Consider the following 22,050-nt stretch of genomic DNA (forward strand, 5'->3'; position numbering starts at 1 on the left):
CCACTATAGTAAAAAAATTAATTTAATTTTCACTTTAATTATTGGATAATTTGTGTAGAGCCGTTTTTAAAAATCACCTCAAGGGCGCTTACGTATCTTGAGTAGTGAAAAAAAGTAAATGTTAAAAGTCTTAAATCTACGACAGTTCTTCATCGATTGCTTTGAAATTTTAACACAACGCTGCATTCGAACGCTTGTGTTTTTATATGCCAGGTAATGCTGTGACAGGTAAAAAAATGCTTTTTTTGAAAAAAACAGCGCCATCCGTTGGACAAACATCCATAAAAAAACACAGCGCCATCTGTTGGACGTAAAAGCAATTATTTCTCCATCTGTACAGATAGACTGTGCCACAGCAACACGTTGCGGGGTACAGCTAGTTACAAATTATGTTTTATAATGTGGGACGTCTGTAGCACAGCGATTAGAATGCCGGTCTGTAAAGTTATAGATATTTGACTGACCTAGTTTTATTTTTACGCCATTAAGGGTACACAATGCTCTGGAGAAAATGAGTACTGGAAATTCATAGAGTTCATAGAATCAAAGGGCCCAACTATAAATGTTTGAGAATCTGGTATATACATAAGTAAATTTTGCTATTACTGAAGAGGCCACGTTCATGTACGAAACTAGATGTCTTTAACTATTATGTGATGTCTTTATGATGCAAATTTATATTAATTAATTATCTAAACATAGATCGTATGTCGTAATGCCTGTGACATATGGGATGTGCCTACGCACTATAAAAATAGAATAACTGTGCATCGTCATACCTTTATGTTGATACCTTTTGTGTTATAAAATCATTCCATTTCGACGACTGCGCCTACAAAATAAAATCATTCCATTTCGACGACTGTGCCTACAAAATAAAATCATTCCATTTCGACGACTGCGCCTACAAAATAAAATCATTCCATTTCGACGACTGCGCCTACAAAATAAAATCATTCCATTTCGACGACTGCGCCTACAAAATAAAATCATTCCATTTCGACGACTGCGCCTACATTGGGCTTTCCACTGATATTGAGCCGTCATTATATTACTATGCAAAGGTTGTCGATATGTTGTTTTAAGCTGTGTCATTTTATTTGGTATTAAACTAAATAATGCTTAAGTTTCATCAAAAAGTGATCATCTGACGCGTTAAATATACGTACAACTGTGTGCTCTTTTGAAAACGATCACGGGTTCATGCTAAAACGTCATATTAAAATTGTAATCCAAGTGGATACTTTGTTTTTGCATCCTGATAAAGTCGGTTCGGCTCAGTACGTGTTTACTAATTTGTGCAATGAACGATGCAGGTCAGCTCGTTATATGCGGTTTCGTTTACGAAAACAAATTTAATGGCAAAATATTGTTTTTGGTTAGTAAAACATCGCACATCGAACATTAGGACAGTTGAGGAATTTAAAATTTATTGAGGAGTGCAAAGAGACTTAAAATAATCCGTGTCGCAATCCCAGAACTTATGCCGGCTTTACACGATTCTTTTTTTTCATACCGATCTCCATATCGGGACCCATATGAAAAATCTTTGCTTTATACGATATTTTTTAATAATATTTTGGGATGGTACTAAATCGTCAAAAAATGGAACATAACGATAGATCATAACCATGAAAACATCTCTCACTGTAATTTGGGAGCTGTGTCACGTGTTTGGTCGTTATCCATTCGATGTTTTTGTTTACCCGTTCGGTGTTCGAATATTTATCAAATTGATTTTATAGGTACCTATGCCTTGGCAATATTGCTTACCCGATCACCGTTTCTTGTTCGAAACGATATTCGTATAATACGAGGTGAAATCACCAAAACACGGCAGCGCCGATGCCAAAGCCATAGCTGTCGTAACCCTGTCTATTCATTCGCTAGTAAAAGTAAGTTCCATATAAAGTTAATTCCAATATAAAGTTAATACCTTATTCTATGAGTTAACAGTACGTATGTTTAAGTACATAAATTCACGTGTATGATTTCCTCAAAACGAAATGTCAAATCATCAAACTTACACGCGAAATTCACAATACCTAACTAACAGTAATACACATTCAAGATCAGTAATAAATAAATATAGTAGTCTTTTTATTAATATTTAAAATACAAAACTGAATAAACATGCATCATTTTCGCGTAATATAATTACTTAAAACAATGAAAAATGACAGATGTCAAATAATGTCCGTCACCTTTAACTGTACAAAAATCGGCACCAATAGATATATTACTCACGGTACCAACTACCAAAATAAAAAAAACTCCTTTTTCATCCCGAATCGGTAGGAATGGCCAAACTTGATTCTAACTTTAAAAAATGGATGATGTAAAGCAGTCATCACTATCGCGGATGAAAGATTTCTGTATTCGAATATTATGGTTTTCCTTGAATACTTTTCAGCTCGTATGCACGAGTGGGTAGGTACTTTGCGGATTTAATGTTGAAACGGTGGTTATACGAGTAATTTGATCAGATTCGCCTCCTTTCCAACAAACGTTCTAGTTTAGATCGTGATTTTAGCTGCGTAAAACCTTTGTTTCGTACGTAAATATTCATATACTTATCAGCTTTTGGGTAAAACCTACGCCCGTTGTGTCAACAGTGCGCCGTTACTAAAATCGATTTGTGATTTCCGTATATTTTTTTATTATTTAAAATTAACATTTTGTCGATGATCAATGAACTTCGTCGAACTTTCTTTGCTTTGACCTTTGGCTGTGCTTGCCCGAAGAAAAATTAGTAAAAACATCTATAGGTTATTATTATTATTTTTTTTAAATGTGTTAATTTATAGAAATTTTGTTTAAATAAATAAATACGAATTTTTAAATAATTTATAGGAATTATGTTTTTTCTTTTCATAAACACGCACAGCATTAGTTTAGCCAGGTTCCTTCCCCACCTTCCTCATCCCCATCTTCTTCAGGGGTAGGAAAGGGACTCCACGACATTGAGTCTCATAACATACCCCAATTATTGGTGATATCATTGTCTCACTTACTTCAGACATTTGGATGCGGTTGGGACTCTTGTGATAATATGCATTTTTAATGTAACATATTTTTTCTTAAAGTTTTTAAGATAAGTGCGAAGTGGCTTTTTCTTCAATAAACCAGATAATTGCACTCCGTTTCTTTGCAAACGACATTAAACATAATTGAGTTTGAGGTTTTAACCTCTAAAGTGTTGTGCTACGGACGTATGGTGATTTCATACTGTAAAACAAAGTGTTGGTGACAATAGTTGAAAACCCTCCGCGATGGCAGCCGTAGCGACTTCCAGGCTTTTCTTCGGATTCCGGAGAAAATTTGTAAGTTTTACAGTTTGCCTAGTTGTGTAAATCCTGAATCCTGAATTTACTTGATTAGTTTTGTTACTATTACGAGTGTGAGCTGTTTATTTAGGCATCTTCAAGTTTATTAACAAACACCTTATTTTATTTGAACTAATAATAACACAATTAATGATCTATCTGCTTCAATCTTTAAAATACATATACACAAAGGCAATAATTTTGTCACTAGATTATTTTTTTGTGATAAAAGCCTTTTAGAATTTTTGTTTGAAAGCCACATCCTGTTTGTTGGTCTATATATTTTTTGTATATTTTAATAATGAAATACTTATGTTTATAATTCTACCTATAAATGTTTCAGCCATAATTTTAATTATTTTGTTTGGTTCTATGAATTTTATCCAAACACTCTGCAAGTTAATTCATAAGCCACTTAAGAAAGGTGTATAATGGAGGGTACGAAGTATTTCACGGGGTGAATAGCTACGTTTGTCCTTTCCAATTAACCGTTCTGGTTCCATTTTCATTCGCGGAATATTGACCCCAAGGAAGAGTCCAATAATTTCTCTACCATCTTTGTCAAATCGCGTGACTGAAGTGTTTATTTTTTCTTTGATGCCAATCGAGAACGCGACACCGAGTAAAAAATACTTTCTTTTAATACTAACTTCAAGATTATATTAATACTTTTTGACATATTATCGCAATTCATCTGCCATGTTCTTATTTTTCATTTTCTTGTGAATAAATAAATAAGTGCCTTCGACTCGCCTCAATCACTTTGCCTACTACAAAATTTTAATCAGTTAATTCTTATTACTAATATTAATTTAAAGTTGCCATCGACAAACTACTGAAAAGTAGTTTATTGGAACTTTTCTGTTTTTTTCTGTATTTTATTTTATTATTTACTGTAATATATATTTTTTGTCTTGCTTTCTTTCTTTCTTTAAGTACTTAATACTAAGAAAATCTTTAAAATCTTAGTTCTTAATAATAAGAAAATCTTAGTTCTTAATTATAATAAAATCTTATTACTTAATAATACGAATATCTTAACTCTTACTAATTATAAAATCTTAGTACTTAATAATAATAAAATCTTAGTACATAATAATAAGAAAATCTTAGTTCTTAAATAATAAAATCTTAGTACTTAATAATAAGAAAATTTCAGTACTTAATAATAATAAAATCTTAATATTTAATAATAAGAAAATCTTAGTACTTAATAATACTGAAAATTGCTTTGAGTGTCAATTTAATAACTAATACAGAGATTATTTACCTAAACTATAAATAAATATATTAAAAAGGGTAAGGATAATAATAGAGAAATGTCTTGAGAGCAATGTGGCATTGAACTCGTCAGTTTAGTGTTGACAATTATCTTTCTTTAGACTAACCGAGTACAGAGCTACGATTATAATGGTTACTATTAAATTCATCCTACACTTACCTTTGATAATATTATTATCATGTAAGAAAATGCAATTATTTAGCATTGTAAAAAATGTTAGTAAAACCATGAAAATAGTATTGATAAACATTTTATAGCATGACTCTCTTATCGGTTGACTTTATTTCATTCGTGTTTTCAATCGTTTATATTTGTACAACTTTTTTAATGTTATAATATTCTATACTTTCCGTCTATATATTTTAGAAGCTCGTTTTCGCGTCTCCTTTCTCGACTGATCCTGCCATAACACAGCTGGTTATGACGGGATCAGGTTGAGGTTGAATTAAATAAACAAACTTTGTGTCTGTACGTGACAATATGACCACGGTGTGTTTATTACGTTGACTTTACTCTTCTCTATATACAGTACATATGTAATTTGTTAAAATTTACATTTACTCTTTGGATATAATTATTAGGTAATTCAGATAGTATAGCGAAATATGCACCATTAATGCTCAAATATAAATCTACTTTGGATACATAGTAAAAGTGGAACCCGATTTTTAAATATGGTAACGACACCTTGGCAGGTAGTTTGCGTTCAAAGATTTTGATTTTGTTAGAAACCTAAACGGGATTGGGCGGTTACTGGGCGAGAGTGACTGAGATTGACCTTTGGCATGTGGAAGATTGTTTGTTCAGTATTTCACTTTTATTATTGTCTGTGAAATAACCCATCCAAATAAATAAAATTTTATTTGTTCACACCGGTTTTCGAAGTAAAATTTAATGAAACTCATTTTTTGGAGAAATACGATGAGGTACCCTTTATAAATGGATCTCGCAAATCAATTGGTTATTCAGTTCAGGGTCAAATTAGTCGTTTTTACCGCGGTACGAAATTAATAGTCTTACAGCATATCTTCTTAATTGATTAAATCTGTCTTTAAAGCGCATATATGCCAATTTTAACCGCAGCGGTTGGATATTTTTTTAATAACTTCTGTCATCACCCGCTGACGCCATAGCACGTGAATCATCACGCGGGCTGTGGTGTTCCAATTTGCCATATAATTTACTATGAAACACAATTATTATGATTGTGATAAGAGGGGAGTGTTGGGTCTCTCGGGGTGACTAACTTTAATCCAAGGGGCGGGCGTGTTAAGCTCTCCAATGGCGTATTTTTATTCATGATTGATTTTATTAACTGTTAATATGTACCTGAATCATCGTTTTTCAACCATTCTTTTCGTTAGTCGTTCATAATTAATACATTAATAGTTTAAAATAATATTTTATGTTATGTATTAAATTGATATTATTTCATACCCGCTGATAACTACAAGATATTATTTAGCGTTTATTATATTTTATATATTTACGAGTATCTACTTGTATGTAGGCAGTCAGAACGTGAGCAATAAACAAACGTTAGTTCACTTAGATTTTCAAGTTCTTTTTATATCAATAAACACAGAAACGTAATTATAGTGTAACTCTTAACTTAATAAATCTAAAAAAAATTCCCAGATATGATTTGAGATTTTCACGGCCAAAAGTATTATAGGGATTTTTCGTGGTATTACGCCGTGTTGCGCTACCTCCTCTTTTAGCCAACGTTTCGGACAGCATTACAGTGGCCTTCATCAGGACAGATGTGTAATGGTTTATGTTTAATGGTTTATGTTTAATGGTTTATGATTAATGGTGTATGATTACAAATATGCCCTGATGATGGACCGTGTAATGCTGTCCGAAACGTTGACTAAGGAAGGAGATCACGGAATAATACCCCCAAAAAATCAGTGTAAAATTATACCAGTTTAAATTTGAGGTTGATTATTTGTGATTTTGTAAATATATCAAAAAGTTGGGCGTTAACAAAGTGATTGTTGGTAACTAACCTACTACACAATATGTTTCTTTAGGTGACCGGATAACTCATCAAAATGACAATTCAACACACCTATGAAAAATGCTATAAAGTGATGAAACAAAAACTAGGTTAAATAGGTCACATATGTAACTATTTTTTTCATTACTTTATAGCACTTTTTATAGGTATTTTGAATTGGAATTTTAGGAGTTATCATGGAATCGTTTATTTAATTTTAGAAAAAGCTGAGTTGACATACTTATAAATAAAGAAATACACAAGAAATGCGATGTGGGCGTGTTTCGTGATGCAAAGTCTAACCAATTAAATTTCCAATACAAAACTGTGTTTCACTATTAGTGTAAGAGAGACAGAGCGCATGCTAAATGGGCTAGAATCAAAAGATATTAAGTCACTGGCGACATTGCTTTCAATTAAAATCTATACTAGTGTGTATTTTTTTATCTATTCAGTGGCTACACTATAAACAATTCTGATGTTTTTAACAACATAATAATGAACGAAATCAACATGTTCGATAAAATGGGTGATATCAATAGTCTGATATTAACTTTTATAAAAGCATTTTAGGTAATCAAAGGTGATAATAACGTTTTCCCGATTTTAAATTTATCACCTTTTCTCGCAGAAATGTAAGTGCTTAAATATACACTCTTCTCGCTCTATTGGCTTCTCGCGCCGTGTATCTATATTTTTTTAATTTAGTTTTTTCTTTTTATCTATTTAAATATTATTGACCGGTATTTGACTGTATCGGCTTTACCTATAGACAGCGTGGAAAAACACCTCGAGCAAACATTTCCTCAGCTTGAATGAAGATATAATATTTGCACTGAGAGTATTTCTGTAATAATAATACCCCCAGGGGTTTGATCAAAACCTCCTAGATCACAAGGCCGGGACACTCAAATTAATCAAATTAGCCTCCAAACTTGTATGAGAACCTACAAAAAATGTATTTTATATTTTTTTTAATAAATAATTGAAAAAAATAAATTAAAACGGACTTTTTTGTAAAATCCCATATAAGGTAGGAGGCTGCTTTGAATGAGTGTGCCGGCCTTGTGATCTAGGAGGATTTGGTTTTATGTTCATATTGTCTTTTCAAGCAATTGTTAGCTTTTTATATAAATTCGCACTCTCCACGTATATTGAAAAGTTGACCAATTTTAATAATAATAATTTTATTGGTACTATGAATAAATATATTTTTTCAAGAATTAATTCGTACCCGTGCATGTGAATAAAACAACTGCATTTATCTCTAGAATATAATAATATATGTTTTTACTCCGCAACCAAAATAACAATCTTTAAAAAAACTCAATATAATATTGTATAGAGTGGCTTTGTTTTTATACAAATCAATTTGAGTTTGATTACATTTTGAACACTTGACCTTCAAACAAGACGAAAAGTGTCTACTTGGCATTTTTAAAAACCTCCCACATCCCCTTTTCTCATCTCTTAAACCAGAGTAAAGAGTTAAAGCCCGGGCAACGCCGGGGACCTCAGCTAGGAGATATATTATATAAATAAGTCTGTGGGTTTGTTTTGTTTTTTTATACATATCTACGGTTTTATACCAGATTGATGAAATTTTGCACACTTGACCTTAAAAGCAAGAGGAAGGTTACTGTCTATTGTCTATGAGATTTCAAACAGTCACCCCCTCCTCGTTTACCACCCTTTAAGCGGGATAAAGTCTAGCGGAAGATATTCTCAGTATCGCCCTGGTGAAATATTACCATTTAGAATAGAAACGTTGCTTAAAATGGCTTCACTCTTGTTTGGTGGCCAGATCTGAATAGCCAGGTACTTCCCACCTTCCTCTTGCCTGTCTCCATCACACCTTAATTGCGGATGTCATGATGGGCGGTACTCAAATAAAGCGCCAAATAACCTCCGCGCTACCACGTAGAATATTTGGAAAGCCATTAATAAAACTGATAGTTCAAGTACATACCTTGGCGATATAATTATTTTACATTGTAGGTCATGACATTTTTTGTGCTACTTACAAAAGGGCTTCCCCGGACAGCCTAATACAAAGGTAATCCAACAAATAGTGAGGAGGATATTTTCATACCCGTGGAAGATATAGTCATCGGAACCGTATTGAATTATTGAGATTTTAAATTTGTAAATTGCTGTAACCTTGCGTGTTCCAAAGTGGACCGCCGCGACTGCAAAACTAGGGCACTAGGAACGCAGTGGGGTGGCGAGTTTGCCCCATGAAATGTCAGCTCAACTGGGAAAGATCATATTTCTTTACTGCATACAGTAGTTTGTCATCACACCTTGATCATAATGCTAGGAGAAAGATTAATTGAGAGTTTTCTCTTGGCAGTCTTGGCCACCCTGTGTAAATCATCAATCACTTCTGAAAACTTTCCTCTGCACGTCTGAATTTAATTTAAGTTTATAGTTCAATTTCCCCTTCGTTCGCTTTGGACAAAATAAATACGTTTATTGTTATTTTTGTTCGTTTATGAAGCTTGGAGGTAGGGTTATAGAATTGTTTCCTGTGACGTCACTGGACACAAGTTCACTTTGAATGCTTATTTATTTATTTATTGGTTTGTTACAAAAATATTACAGCATAGATTTTGACTGTCCAACTAGGAAGGTCTCTATATCCTATAACTTTGACATTCTTGGAGATATTGAATAACTAATTGTACCTTCGTTTTTTTTAAAGTAAACTGACTAACTAACTTTTTATATATACATTGTAATACATTTTAATAAGATTTTGTCAAATCCATAAATCAATTAAACCTGTCCGTTTATAGGCGTAAATGATTATCGAGTAGCGTAATGAATGTTCCGATATCAGCTAGCTAAAGCAAGTTTTAATCCATTAAAGGGCGATAAATGATTATTCTGGTTTGATTTAAGGGTGGAGCATTCTGACTACAATGACCAAGGTGAATCTAATTTTGGATAGATAATCCGCGTCACTGATATTATAATAGTGTTGAATTTTATCGATCTTTGTGCTGACTTCCTCGGACATAGCTTCATTTTGACAGTGTTTTTTTACGCAGGTTGTATTTTATAGGCAGGCATTGATTGAATACGCAGGTATGTATTTTCAAAACGCTATAAGCAGTGGCTTTGCTTACGAAAATCGAAATTTTGTAGAAGATTAATAATTTGGTTCACTTTTTATATATATTTCATATATATACATGTGCACAAAAATTGATATATATATATCAATCTTTAATTATTATATTTATTTATTTATTGCATCTCACTATACATAAAACACTTTTTTTTCACATAAAAATCAACCTCACTAGGACTAAGCCTGTATCGAGGTTAACAATTTACATTTGAGTGAAGCAAACATAAGAGTATCACAAACATAAAGTAATTTTACATAAAAACACAAAATATTTCAAAATTAAAGAAAAAATGAGTATTAGATGTGTTACCAGATTACTACTAGCTGAAGTCCCCGGCTTAGCACGGAGTATTTCGTACACTTAATTTTCGTCTTATTTTGAACATCAAGTGTGCAAAATTTAATCAAGAAGTATCAAAATTCTGCTAAGAGGGGATGGGAGTGGTTTTCTCGTGTAGACAGTGACCTTCCTCTTGATTTGAAGGTTAAGTGTGCAAAATTTCATCAATCTCTGAATAAAATTAGATTTGTATAAAAACAAAATCAGGCCACCCATTCGACCGCCCGCCCGCTCGCTCGTTCGCCACAGATACCTTCTTTATGCCCTTGAGGTGATTTTGCACAAAAACGGCGCTGTATAAATCATGCAAAAATTATTATTGCATTATTTATAGATACAGATTTGCTCATGTAAAGATTTATTTTTAAATTTTATCAGTTTTTTTTTGTCTGGAAATGATTAAAAGTCCGCCACAATGAACGACATATGTATCATATTAATAAACGAACCTAGGTAAATGAGTAACCGGACAAAGTGATGAAAAACAAATTAGGTTAAAGAGGTTACATTAGGTTTGGTATATAGGCTTTTTTATCACTTTTAATGACTTTATATCCCGTTTATAAGGAATGTTAATTTACCATTGTCATGAAACCAAAATAACGATATAAATGTGTCTAAACTTTAGATAATGTCATCCCATTGGTCGAAATCGAGTACCACCTATCTTCCTACCTACCCCTTCTCGGAAAGTATTAGTCTACAAAAAATTGTAATTTAATTATTTTTTCCGCCTCCTTTTTTCTGGCTAACTAAATTGATTTCAATCATAATTTATACATTGTCAGTTACTAACAATTTTCACAGCCAATTATTTTCCGTAATTATTCTATCCTGTAGGGTGGTTCAAATTTCACTGTTAAATATAATTGTTTACTTTGTAATTTGGCAACTAATGGCCCGAGACACCCACAGTTTATTTTGACGGTTTCTGGCAAAGGAGGAACTATAATGTCAACTAATTTATAATATATCACTCATTTTCACATTCTGTTTTAAATACACTTTTATTGGGTTGAGAATAATGATAAAGTTTCACTGTATCAATAATATGTTATATTGACATTTACTTTGTAAAGTGATAAATTATTACAAAGTTCAATAGGTGTAAAATGCGTGTTTATATAAGTTTTTGTTGGCAACTGCTTAGGACGGGCTGTTTCACATAATTTGAACAATTCATCAAATTTCAAAGTTCTGTAAAGGTTCTATTCGTGTTCTATTATTATATCATTATTGACCAGTTTTTTCACACAACTGACACTTAAAAAGAACTTCCACAGAACTGGAAAATTAACTTGGAAATTTTATGAATTTTTCAAATTCTATGAAACAACTGGCCCTTATTAAATTAAAACAAATTATCGAATAATGATAAAATTTATAACCATCTTGGGTTTGTTTGTTATTATTTATTTGTTTGCTGGAAGTTTACATTTTTTTTGAGCAAAATAATAATTTCAACATTTTGGAATACATTCTAAATTATTGCTTAGTAATTATGTGAGGTTATGTTTACCTCATACCCATTTGGATACATTATTAAGTTAAAAAATGTGTAAAGTATGTTTGCAACTAAATAATTAATCTTGATTGATAGACTATTAAAAGCTTTAAAAAATTCTCCTATCATTTTGTCATCTCTTATGCAACACAACACTCACAATTTTAGCTTCACTTGTCTTAATGTTGTGAAGCTCAAATATTAAAATGTAGATAAAATAATTATTTAACATGAAGGATTTGTGTATTGCAACTTCAGTCAAATAATGCGTTGAACAGAATTGCTTTTTAAAATCTGTTAACTAACCGATTTATGCATCTAAATAATTTAATGTGACTCAGAATTCAAAAAATAAACATATTTGAATGTGATCTTTTCCGTAATTTCAGGAGGGCCCCCACTCCACTCTCCCCGAGGATGAGTTCTACGATGCTGTGGAGACGGGTCTGGACCGCATCGAGGAGGAGCGCAGCGCCCGCCTGGCGCGCCCCCCGGGCCCTCGCACCTCGCAAGGACCCGCGCAGCCGCTCACTCAGCGGGGGGCCGTCGTGCCGCATGCACCGCTTCTCAAACACCCCCTGTGGCCTGAGGTAAACACTATTCATCTTTTTATCTTTTTCTTTTTGTTATATCCCCTCCAGAGTTTACATCTTCTTTTTGTTATATCCCCTCCAGAGTTTACATCTTCTTTTTGTTATATCCCCTCCAAAGTTTACATCTTCTTTTTATTATATCCCCTCCAGAGTTTACATCTTCTTTTTGTTATATCCCCTCCAGAGTTTACATCTTCTTTTTGTTATATCCCCTCCAAAGTTTACATCTTCTTTTTGTTATATCCCCTCCAGAGTTTACATCTTCTTTTTGTTATATCCCCTCCAGAGTTTACATCTTCTTTTTGTTATATCCCCTCCAAAGTTTACATCTTCTTTTTGTTATATCCCCTCCAGAGTTTACATCTTCTTTTTGTTATATCCCCTCCAGAGTTTACATCTTCTTTTTGTTATATCCCCTCCAGAGTTTACATCTTCTTTTTGTTATATTCCCTCCAAAGTTTACATCTTATTTTTGTTATATCAATTGATTACAAAATTTAGTGTGAAGATTGGCCCTGTACTTGAATTACGAGACTATCAATATTGGCGTTGGTATTGCTTAAGGATAATCGCATATAATTTTAGAGATTTTCATTTATTATCCTCGTTAGAATTTTTGATTTAGTGTATTTCATCCTCGAAAAAAAACTTGTAGGAGACGTTCAGAAAATCTACAGATACTGTATTCTCGATAGGTGACCCGGACACAATTTTTCACCTAATCAATCTCGGGAGCGTGGCGGGATGCGCAATGATGCCAAGTCAATTTACAGCGAAGAATTGATTTCTAAATTTGCATTGACACATGAATCTACTACTAGGCAAAACTGATTTTAAACTGGGATAGGAACTGATTTTAAACTGGAAGGGAAATTAATTTACTACTGAATAAAACACTGTTAAATATTTCACTTGGAGATTTAGTTTTGGTTTTTTAGCTGAACTGTTTCTTCTTCAGAGGTGGTTGTTGAACTGACTTGGATTGAATCTGGCTCTATATTTATAGGGCAATCTCGGGTCGGGTGTTTACAGACGTGAACCTCCCCTTTCATGGGGAGTGAATTAGTTAGTTATTTTTCCTTTCGGCTGTTGGCCTGCCGGGAAGGATGCAACATTGTGGGTGCAATACTTCTAACTATCTCAGTTCAACTCAACTAAACCATCCCTAAAAACACCCTAAATCTCGTTAATTTATTTTACAGTAAAATATACAGTTTTACATATTGACTTTGATGCTTAACATTTTTGGATTGAACATTTTTTCAAAATGCAAAAAATACAGTTAGGCTAGCGCCACACTTGATGTAAATTCCGTCTTGTAACTTCCGCGGGAGTCAATCCGAGAGTCGGCGGCCCGCCACGGAGCGACCGATCGTCCGCGACGGAACGACCGATCTTCCGCGTAGTGTGCCCGCTATTTGTAATTTGTATGCAATTACATGTATTGGCGTTCCGTCGCGAAAGATCCGCGACGGAATTTCCGTCAAGTGTGGCGCTAGCCTTAGGTGTCAGTTTTCAGGTTATTATTTTAGGGTATACTCATTTTTTGATGTTAATATTTATTTCCTGGTCATAATGACGACCAGTTTCCCGTAATTTAGTCCGACATTATCAGAAATGGTCATTTTGAACTCGTAATTATGCTCCTTTTGCTGTGATTGGCTGTAGGTTTCGGCCATTGAGAGTTCACATTTCATCCGGTGATTAGTGGAGGGGGGAAAACGTAAATACTAAAGCAGTTCTTTAGCGGTGGTCATTCCTCCGTCTGGTGGCTCCGGGTAAAGAGATAGATGTGTTTCAGAATCTGTTATTATATCAGCACCTAATCTTCTTTACCAATTGCCTATGGCTTTGTACTTGATAGAGTTAATTTGAATAAATATCTTATGTGTCGGCGACACGGTATCTAAAGATTTCGGAGTCTGGGTTTCGCCCTCTCAATTTTACGTAAATATAAATTTTATTTGAAAATGTTGGCATTTTTCTGGACATGTATGATACAAAAAATTGTAATCTGTAAATTTGCTGGCACATTATTTACATCAGCATCCATCGGACGAGCAAATATAGCAAATGTGAAGTCTTTGTTTTGGGACTCGGCAAACCTCGTATCAAATTGCTCTATTAGTGCCTTCAGTTCATTTCCATAAGAATTATATGTGATGTTTGCATGAGTTGATAAACTAGGAAAATGGTAACAATTTTTACCTCTTATCTGATTTTCCAAAAATCTGAGTTTATTACAAAAAACTTTGACATGTCCATGCAGTTAATGAACCAATCGTTCCTGTTTTGTAATTTAAGATTCAGATCATTTAGGTATCCAGTGACATCTACAAGGAATGCTAAATCATACACCCGTTGATTATCTTTTATTTGCTAATTGTGTTTTTGTTTGTCCTTTTATGTCCATTAAATCTGCAATCTGCAAATCATAGAATCGTTTTAAATTTTTTCCTTTACTCGACCATCTCACTTCACAGTAATAAGACTCATCTTCATAGTCTGAAAATAGGTTTTCCAAAAACACCTTACACTGGCGGTGATTAAGTGCACGTGACTTAATAAAATGAATGCTCGTAACCTACTCTAGGTGTCATCCAAGCGGTGGTGATCATGGACCAACTAGTAGAGTGGAGCCACTGAAAGTGCCCTTGTCATCTCCATTATTTAATCTCTCCCTATTAATTTCTTTCTCTTTTACTTCGCCGAGATGAATCAGGGCCAGACAAAATAACTCAATGGGCCGGATCCTGCCCGCGGACCAGTGGCTGCCCGTATATGCTTTAAATCATCATCATTGTAACATTGACAATTGATCTGAGCAATAAATGTTTCCCATTAAATTCGTTTTGCTCCGTTATTAACGTTAAATGAGTGTGCACCATACACGTGAAACCAATAATCGTAATGTCGGGCCGTGGCAATATCTAGTCATTATTCTGACGAATGACCAACACTTAACTTGCTATCTTGTTTATTAGGACTTGTCCTTTACTTTTAAAGGAAGGTAATTTGTGCTGTTTTTCCATATGAATGTTATAAATCATAGTGAAACATGCAAGTTTCAATACTTTTGATTGTTTGCTTTTATGCAAGTAGCATTGGTTTAATGTTTGTTCTATATTACAGCATAATTATTGCAGTACAGTAGTCCCAGACAGTCCGTAGTGAGCTATTACGCACCTCGTTGACCATCATCCTCTCCCTTCTCACATATCTTATAAAAATAGAAGATACTAGAACGATGACGTCACATACAACCTCTCGCTGGGACTAGAGTCCAGTAGAATATTGGTTATCTGGATACTGATTGTCCGGACAACTGTTTATTGAAAGTCAACTTTTGTGTGGATTTTTATTAGCTAACAATTCCTAATAACTTGATAAAAAATACAATAATATTATTCAATAATAAAAAAATAAGAATAATGGAAATCACGAAAATTTACATCCGATCTAATTAAAGTGATCAAGACTGCCGAAAGTTATACATCTATTTATATTATAAAAAAGAGTGTTTGGCCAAGGGCGGTCCTTAGTGCTAGTAAATTTTTGAAAATACATCTATTTTCAATTTTCGACCTCTTTCCGATCTCTTAGGCAATTTCAAAGAATTTTGATTGACTGTGTCTTGAATCTTCCTCCCTAGGGACTGGCTCTTCTGCTGTGAACTTTTAAAATGTCAACCGCGCTAACATCCTCGCCAAATGCCGATCGGGTAGGAACGACCTTTATTTCGTTTATTAAATGCTGTAATATCATCCAATTTCATAGAGATGCCTACATGTCCGCGTGTGTGTAAGTAATTGCCACCAAAATTGATAGAATGCATTGTCACCGACAACGAGTCTACATAACTGCAGAGTTTCGGCTCAATCAGATATTGGGAAGTGGGTTGATTTTCGCTTCAAAGTTTTGCATAAATTTTTTCCTGAAAAAAAAAAAGTAAAAATTCCAGTAGATGTACTTAAAAATTGTATATAATATACCTTAAGTTTATTCCGAAAAATGATTTTTTGAAACACAAGAGGTTAACAATTTTCATTTATTTTTCAGATTGACAGGATATCCACGGAGCAGTTACACCAAGCCCTCCAGGGAGTTGGGACGGAGGGAAGTGGTGGATGGCAGATATTCGCAGAAGAGGGCGACATGAGGATGTACAGAAGGTAGTTTATTTAAACTTTTGATGCTGACTTATTTTATTCATTAACCACTTTCGTATACATATTTGAATTATTCGTATGTATACCAGACGAGTATGGTTCTGTATAAAGTACAAATATTATGTATATTTTTACACAGCATGAGCTGGACGCAGTTTTTTTAGTCATGAGTTAAATACATAGTTGTTGAAATAGACTGTATCAATAGTTAGTCAGTACATAATAAGATAGAGCCTATATTAGCCTATTTGACCGGTCAGTGGTTGAGTGGGCATAGCGCTTGGGTCTCACCCGAGCGTCGCGTGTTCGATTCCTCGGCTGGCTAAGTCCTCCATCACAACACAAGCAACATTTTCGGCTTTCTGTGGTGGTAGTAGGAGATTTTCAAACATTGTTGGGTTATTCGTAACCTGGGAATGTTTGTCTTTCTTTAAAAAAAAAAAAAAAAATATTAATAACTAGCTGTACCCCGCCACGCGTTGCTGTGGCTCAGTCTGTGTGTGTAGATAGAGAAACAATAGCGCGTATTGTGTTTACGTACAACAGATGGCGCTCTTTTACAAAAAAAGCATGTTTTCTCCTGTCACAGGTGACATCTATATAATGTAGGTATATAAAAACATGCGCGTATTCGAATTAAATACTGTGTCAAAATTTCAAAGCAATCGGCAAAGAACTTTCGGAGATGTAAAATTTTGAACCAATGAACATTTACGTTTTTATTTATAGAAATTGTTCAGCCACCTTGATGTGATTTTCATGAAAATGGTCCTAATATTGTTATTAATAATAATATTTGTATGATTTGTATAGCGCCGTTTTTGTGCAAAATCACCTTACCTCACTATTATTTTTATTACTTCCTTCACATTAAACTGCTCAATATAGGTACGCATTCAGTGTCGCAAAAACTAATCTCGTGCTCACCTTAACCCTTTACAACCGGCTTCATACAAGCGTTAGTTTGTCTTTGAAAAAATCTTGACAAAAAATAAATCTGTTTTTGGGAACAGATTTGTGGTGTGGCCCATCACAAATTGGAATTTTTATGCCGGTTGAACGATAAATAATGTATCACAAATATCACCTTTATTTTTTGATTTTATTGGCTATGTCATATTAATTTAGTTTTTACTCAAAGGTGTAATTTAATTTTAAAGTGTAGTTTAATTGGGTGCACAATCTCTAAATAGTATAAAATAAAGTCGCCATCCGCTTGTCTGTTTGTGCGCTTAGTTCTTCTAAACTACACAACGGATTTTGATAGGGTTTTCACTATCATTTAGAGAATTTCTTCTGCAAGGTTTACATATATCATATACGCATATAATATTTATAGAAAGTAGGGAAAAGTCGATGTTTTATAATCAAGTCGAAAAATTATATTTTCGGGCACTACATTGCTAACGCTGGCTAAACCTTTAGAGATACATCAAAATAATGTATTACGGAATTGTATATCTTAAAAAGGCCTACATAAAAGTCCACGATGGTATATGCCAATATCCTAAGGATAACCCCCCAGCAAGGACGGGTACACGTCAGCTAGTAATATATAAAAATTCAGCCTGCGTATATTTGTGCTCGTAAAATTCTAAAAGTAGTCGACCGATATCTCTGAAAATTTCAAAGTTGGTTCTTATTAGTGCCAGGAGTGTTTAGAGAGTGGTTTGAATAGTAGAAGAAGTTGAGGACACCCGAGGAATACTTAACCCGTCGTATCCCGGAACCGCATATGTGAGTGCGGCACATTATCTACGGATTTAAAAAAAAAAAAAAAAAATTATATCCGATTTTGACCTTTATGTATAAAGAATTTGTATGAAGAACAAGGTCACAATCGCTTGGGTTATTCTCGTTCTTTACGCAGCAAATACCGGAATGACTTCTAGCTTTTCAGATTATATCCAAAGAATTTTTCTGTGGAATGCCAACGAAATATTTACCGCGTTTCACAACCATCAAAGTGTCAAAGCGTCTTCTTTCATTATTTTTGATATAAATTGATTGTGGAACTAATAGATTTGAGGTATCATCAGAAAGATAGTTTTATCTACATTATTTTGATGTAATTTTTATAATATTTCACCCAAGAAAAGTGATGAAAATTAACTTCGTAAGATTATCATAGAAATGTCAAAATTTTTACGTCATAATGAATAATTATATTTTTAGCATTATTTATTTACAGGTTTCTTGTACAAAATAATATTATTAGTAACAACAGTTGTATAAACTACCGAAATCTGGAAGAATTGTTATCATATACTTATATAATGCGACACAAAAAAAATTTAAGTGGACACTTGACGTTTGATTTTGGAATTTGAGCTTTTGGAAATTGAGCTTGGAATTTCCTGGTACACCACAGGTTAACGCAATATCCCTGCACGGGAATGAGATATGGAGTACAATTACAGTCAATTTAATGTAGTTTTTTAACAGTAACATTGTGGTATACAGTAGTGAATGGTGGAAGAAGTCAGAGACGCCCGAGAAAGACATTAGCAATAGCGAAGCATTGCGAGATCCACTAGTACCATTATAAAAAGAACCTTTTGGTGTGGCAATGTTTTCCATTGTCGTGTTTGGCAGTCAAGGAGTTAAACTCAATAAATTTGTATTACTCTTGAATTAAATGTATTGGGAGTTGTAGTGATTTCATTTGATGCTGATGATTTTCAGAGAGGTGGAAGTAGATGGAATGGTGATGGACCCCCTGAAAGCCGTTCACAAAGTACGAGGGGTCACCGGTTATGAAATCTGCAACTATTTCTTCAGTCCTGAGTTCCGCCATGACTGGGAAAGTGAGTACCCGTTCCATTACTCACCATCATTGGACAGTCCTGGCTACTTCAAAGAAACGCCTGAGAATTTCCCACTATAGTATACCCAAGGCTATGTATGGTATTCACCTACAAACCTATCAGTCACCTAATTTTAGGTTTCCCTACAATCATTTGTTGTGTAAGAATTTGTTGGTTTGCCATCTTCCGGACATGGAGTTGTCACAGTTTTATAAATCTTGTGTTCTTTTGTGATGGCTCTTTGACCCTTTGAATGCCAACCTAAAATGTCGAGTGGCTCGCCATGCTCCGGCTGACATTATTTTCGTAATAACTTTTCTTGTTTTTGCAAAATTTTGTTTTGTAAATTGTACCCTCTTACCAGATAACCAGATAATGAAGAAACACAAACATATCCAGCTAAATAAGCATTCTTGAACATAAAAAATCAGAATTATGACATCTTACACAGAATTTGCGATGCGCTTTTCACAGACAAACTAAATATGTTTGCAATTGATGAAAGGACAAGCTGGAGTAATATTAACCTCTCAGACATAGAATTTTATTTATTATGTGTCCCTTTGAGAACTGTCAGAACGTGATAATTTTTGTGTTATTTACGAGTTTTACTAAAATCTTCATAACTCACGTTTTGGGAAACGTAGCCTCATTCTAAAAAATGTTTTGGAAAGATTATGAAATCCACTATCGCATTTTGTTGTTTTACGTAAATATTTGCGTTTCTAAATATACAATTTATGAAAACTCAAAAATATGTATAAATCGCTTACCATTATTTCAAAGCCTTGAAAAATGTACTTTTTTCTGAGTAGCATAAAGGAATAACACTTTATATATTGAAGAAATATATTTAAAAACTATTAGTCACCTCAAAATATTAACCATCCAAACTAAAATATTTTCAATAAATTATTTAGAAACGCAATAAATTATTAACGAACATCTTGACAGTTTCAATCGGCTTAGATAATGCACCTCTACGTTCCATAGATATTCTTGAATACAGACGCGTAGCGTTATTCATTATAGATACTCTGTTTTTTAAATCATGGCAATCCGTATACTAGTGATGGAAATAAATCAATTTTTGTAAAATCTCGCGCGTTTACGTGAAAAGATGTTCTAATGTCTTGACCGCTATTATCATATTTACGTCTTTTGACGTTCTAATGTTCTGAGTGGTTAAGATATTTATTTTAGAACTAACTTAATGAGTAAAACCTCAAATTGTAATATTTAATTATTGAAGACAATATTAGCGATTATTAATGAAAATTTCATGACCAAAGGAGATAGGGTCCCATTAGCTCAGTTGGTAGAGCGGCACACCGGCAAGGCGAGGTTCCTGGGTTTGAGTCCTAGATGCGACCGTATCTTTTTCTAGTTTTTCTGTTTCAAATTTTCATTTAAGAATCTTTAATATTGTCTTCAATAATTAAATATTAACATTACCTGCAAATCGAATAAAATATATTTTAGCATGTTAGTGGCATTTTTGAAGGCTCAAAATACCATAAAGTAGAGCAAGTACTAGCATATCCGCTACGGATACTCGAGGAATTCAAGAGGTTAAATAATCTTTAGACCATATGGTTATATCTTGTAAGTTTGATACTTTTATCTAATATGGCTTCAAAGATTTATCTTTATAAGACCCTCCTCCGTGAGCCATGGCTTTGAACTGATTGTGATTTAAGCGAGTTAGACTAGTAAGTTTAGATTTATAATGACCAATTTGAATTGTAGCGACCCTGGAGCAGATGACGATAGTGGACAAGATCAGCCCCGACGCCACAGTGTTCCTGCAGACGCACAAGCGGATATGGCCGGCGAGCCAGAGAGACGCTCTGTTCTGGTCGCACATGCGCCGCTCCCCCGACACCACCGACCCTGATGCCTGCGACCTGTGGCAGGTCTGCAACCATTCCACGGAACACCCCGACTACCCCGTGAGTTGTATGGATATTGCTATGTGGAAGGACTTCTTCTCTACTAGATCCTTTGGGGGATATTCCCGATCAGCCACAGACGGAGGCTGTTATTATGCATTGCATTTGTTTGTTGTTGTTAGAATCTAAATCACATACTTATTGTTATCAAGTTTAATGTGTAGAACTCCATTTTAATTTTAAGTTTTTTATATTTGAGTCATCGATTTGCGAAACCCGCTCTGGAATTTTTCGGAAATCTATAGATGGCACGAAAAACTGTTTCGAACACTTTGAATATACTTTTTTTGCTAAATATCAACATAATTATACATTTAGCCAAAAAAATATTAATATTAACATTAAGCACTTTTTGCGAATATATCAGAACCAGCAAAAATTTCCCAAGCGGGTTTTGCAAGTAGACGACTCATTTATGTACTAATATTATTATTTAATTTATTAAAAAGCAATTTACTGTGCAATTATTGTTACACCTGACAGCTGTTTCATCTTCCGAATGCATTCTGTTTGATGATTGATCAATGTCAAGGCGAAACAGCTGTCACGGGTGATAATAATTACACAGTTTATAAATAAACAGTTTTAAATAATAATATTATTAAATATAAAAAAAAAACTTAAGTCATGCAGGTCGTTATCTTCTGCCTGTGAATGCTTTGAGCAGTGGACTGTTTTGTATTTTGATTTTCACTAAGTGTTTTGTGATGTCTCCTTAATTCTCGAATTGCTGCTGCACTACCGTTAGTTATATAATAATATGTATTTATTGTACTGTTTCAGGTCAACACTGGGAAATGTGTGCGGGTGACCCTGACAGTGTGCCTAGTCTGCCAGACCAGGATAGATCCTCCCAAAGCCGGCCAGCCTATATCCAGGGATGACATCACTACCAAGATCACCTACTGCTCCGTTGGTTAGTGTTATCTTTTATTTTAT

The 22,050-nt window shown here is 34.0% G+C and overlaps 1 protein-coding gene across 3 annotated transcripts in view; it reads left to right on the forward strand.

Moving 5' to 3' along the window:
- cert (ceramide transfer protein) overlaps window positions 1-22,050 on the forward strand; it is a 105,407-nt gene that overhangs the window by 80,070 nt on the left and 3,287 nt on the right. For all 3 annotated transcript variants that reach the window (XM_089638785.1, XM_089638786.1, XM_089638787.1), the window contains 5 exons: window positions 11,980-12,180; window positions 16,243-16,355; window positions 19,038-19,159; window positions 20,909-21,111; window positions 21,895-22,027. In XM_089638785.1, coding sequence (XP_089494911.1) covers window positions 11,980-12,180; window positions 16,243-16,355; window positions 19,038-19,159; window positions 20,909-21,111; window positions 21,895-22,027 — 772 coding nt within the window. The remainder of the gene's footprint in view (window positions 1-11,979; window positions 12,181-16,242; window positions 16,356-19,037; window positions 19,160-20,908; window positions 21,112-21,894; window positions 22,028-22,050) is intronic.

Source organism: Hesperophylax consimilis, chromosome 13, assembly GCF_061612785.1.
Source record: "Hesperophylax consimilis isolate HC1 chromosome 13, BYU_Hcon_1.0, whole genome shotgun sequence".
NCBI classification, from domain to species: Eukaryota; Metazoa; Arthropoda; class Insecta; order Trichoptera; family Limnephilidae; genus Hesperophylax; species Hesperophylax consimilis.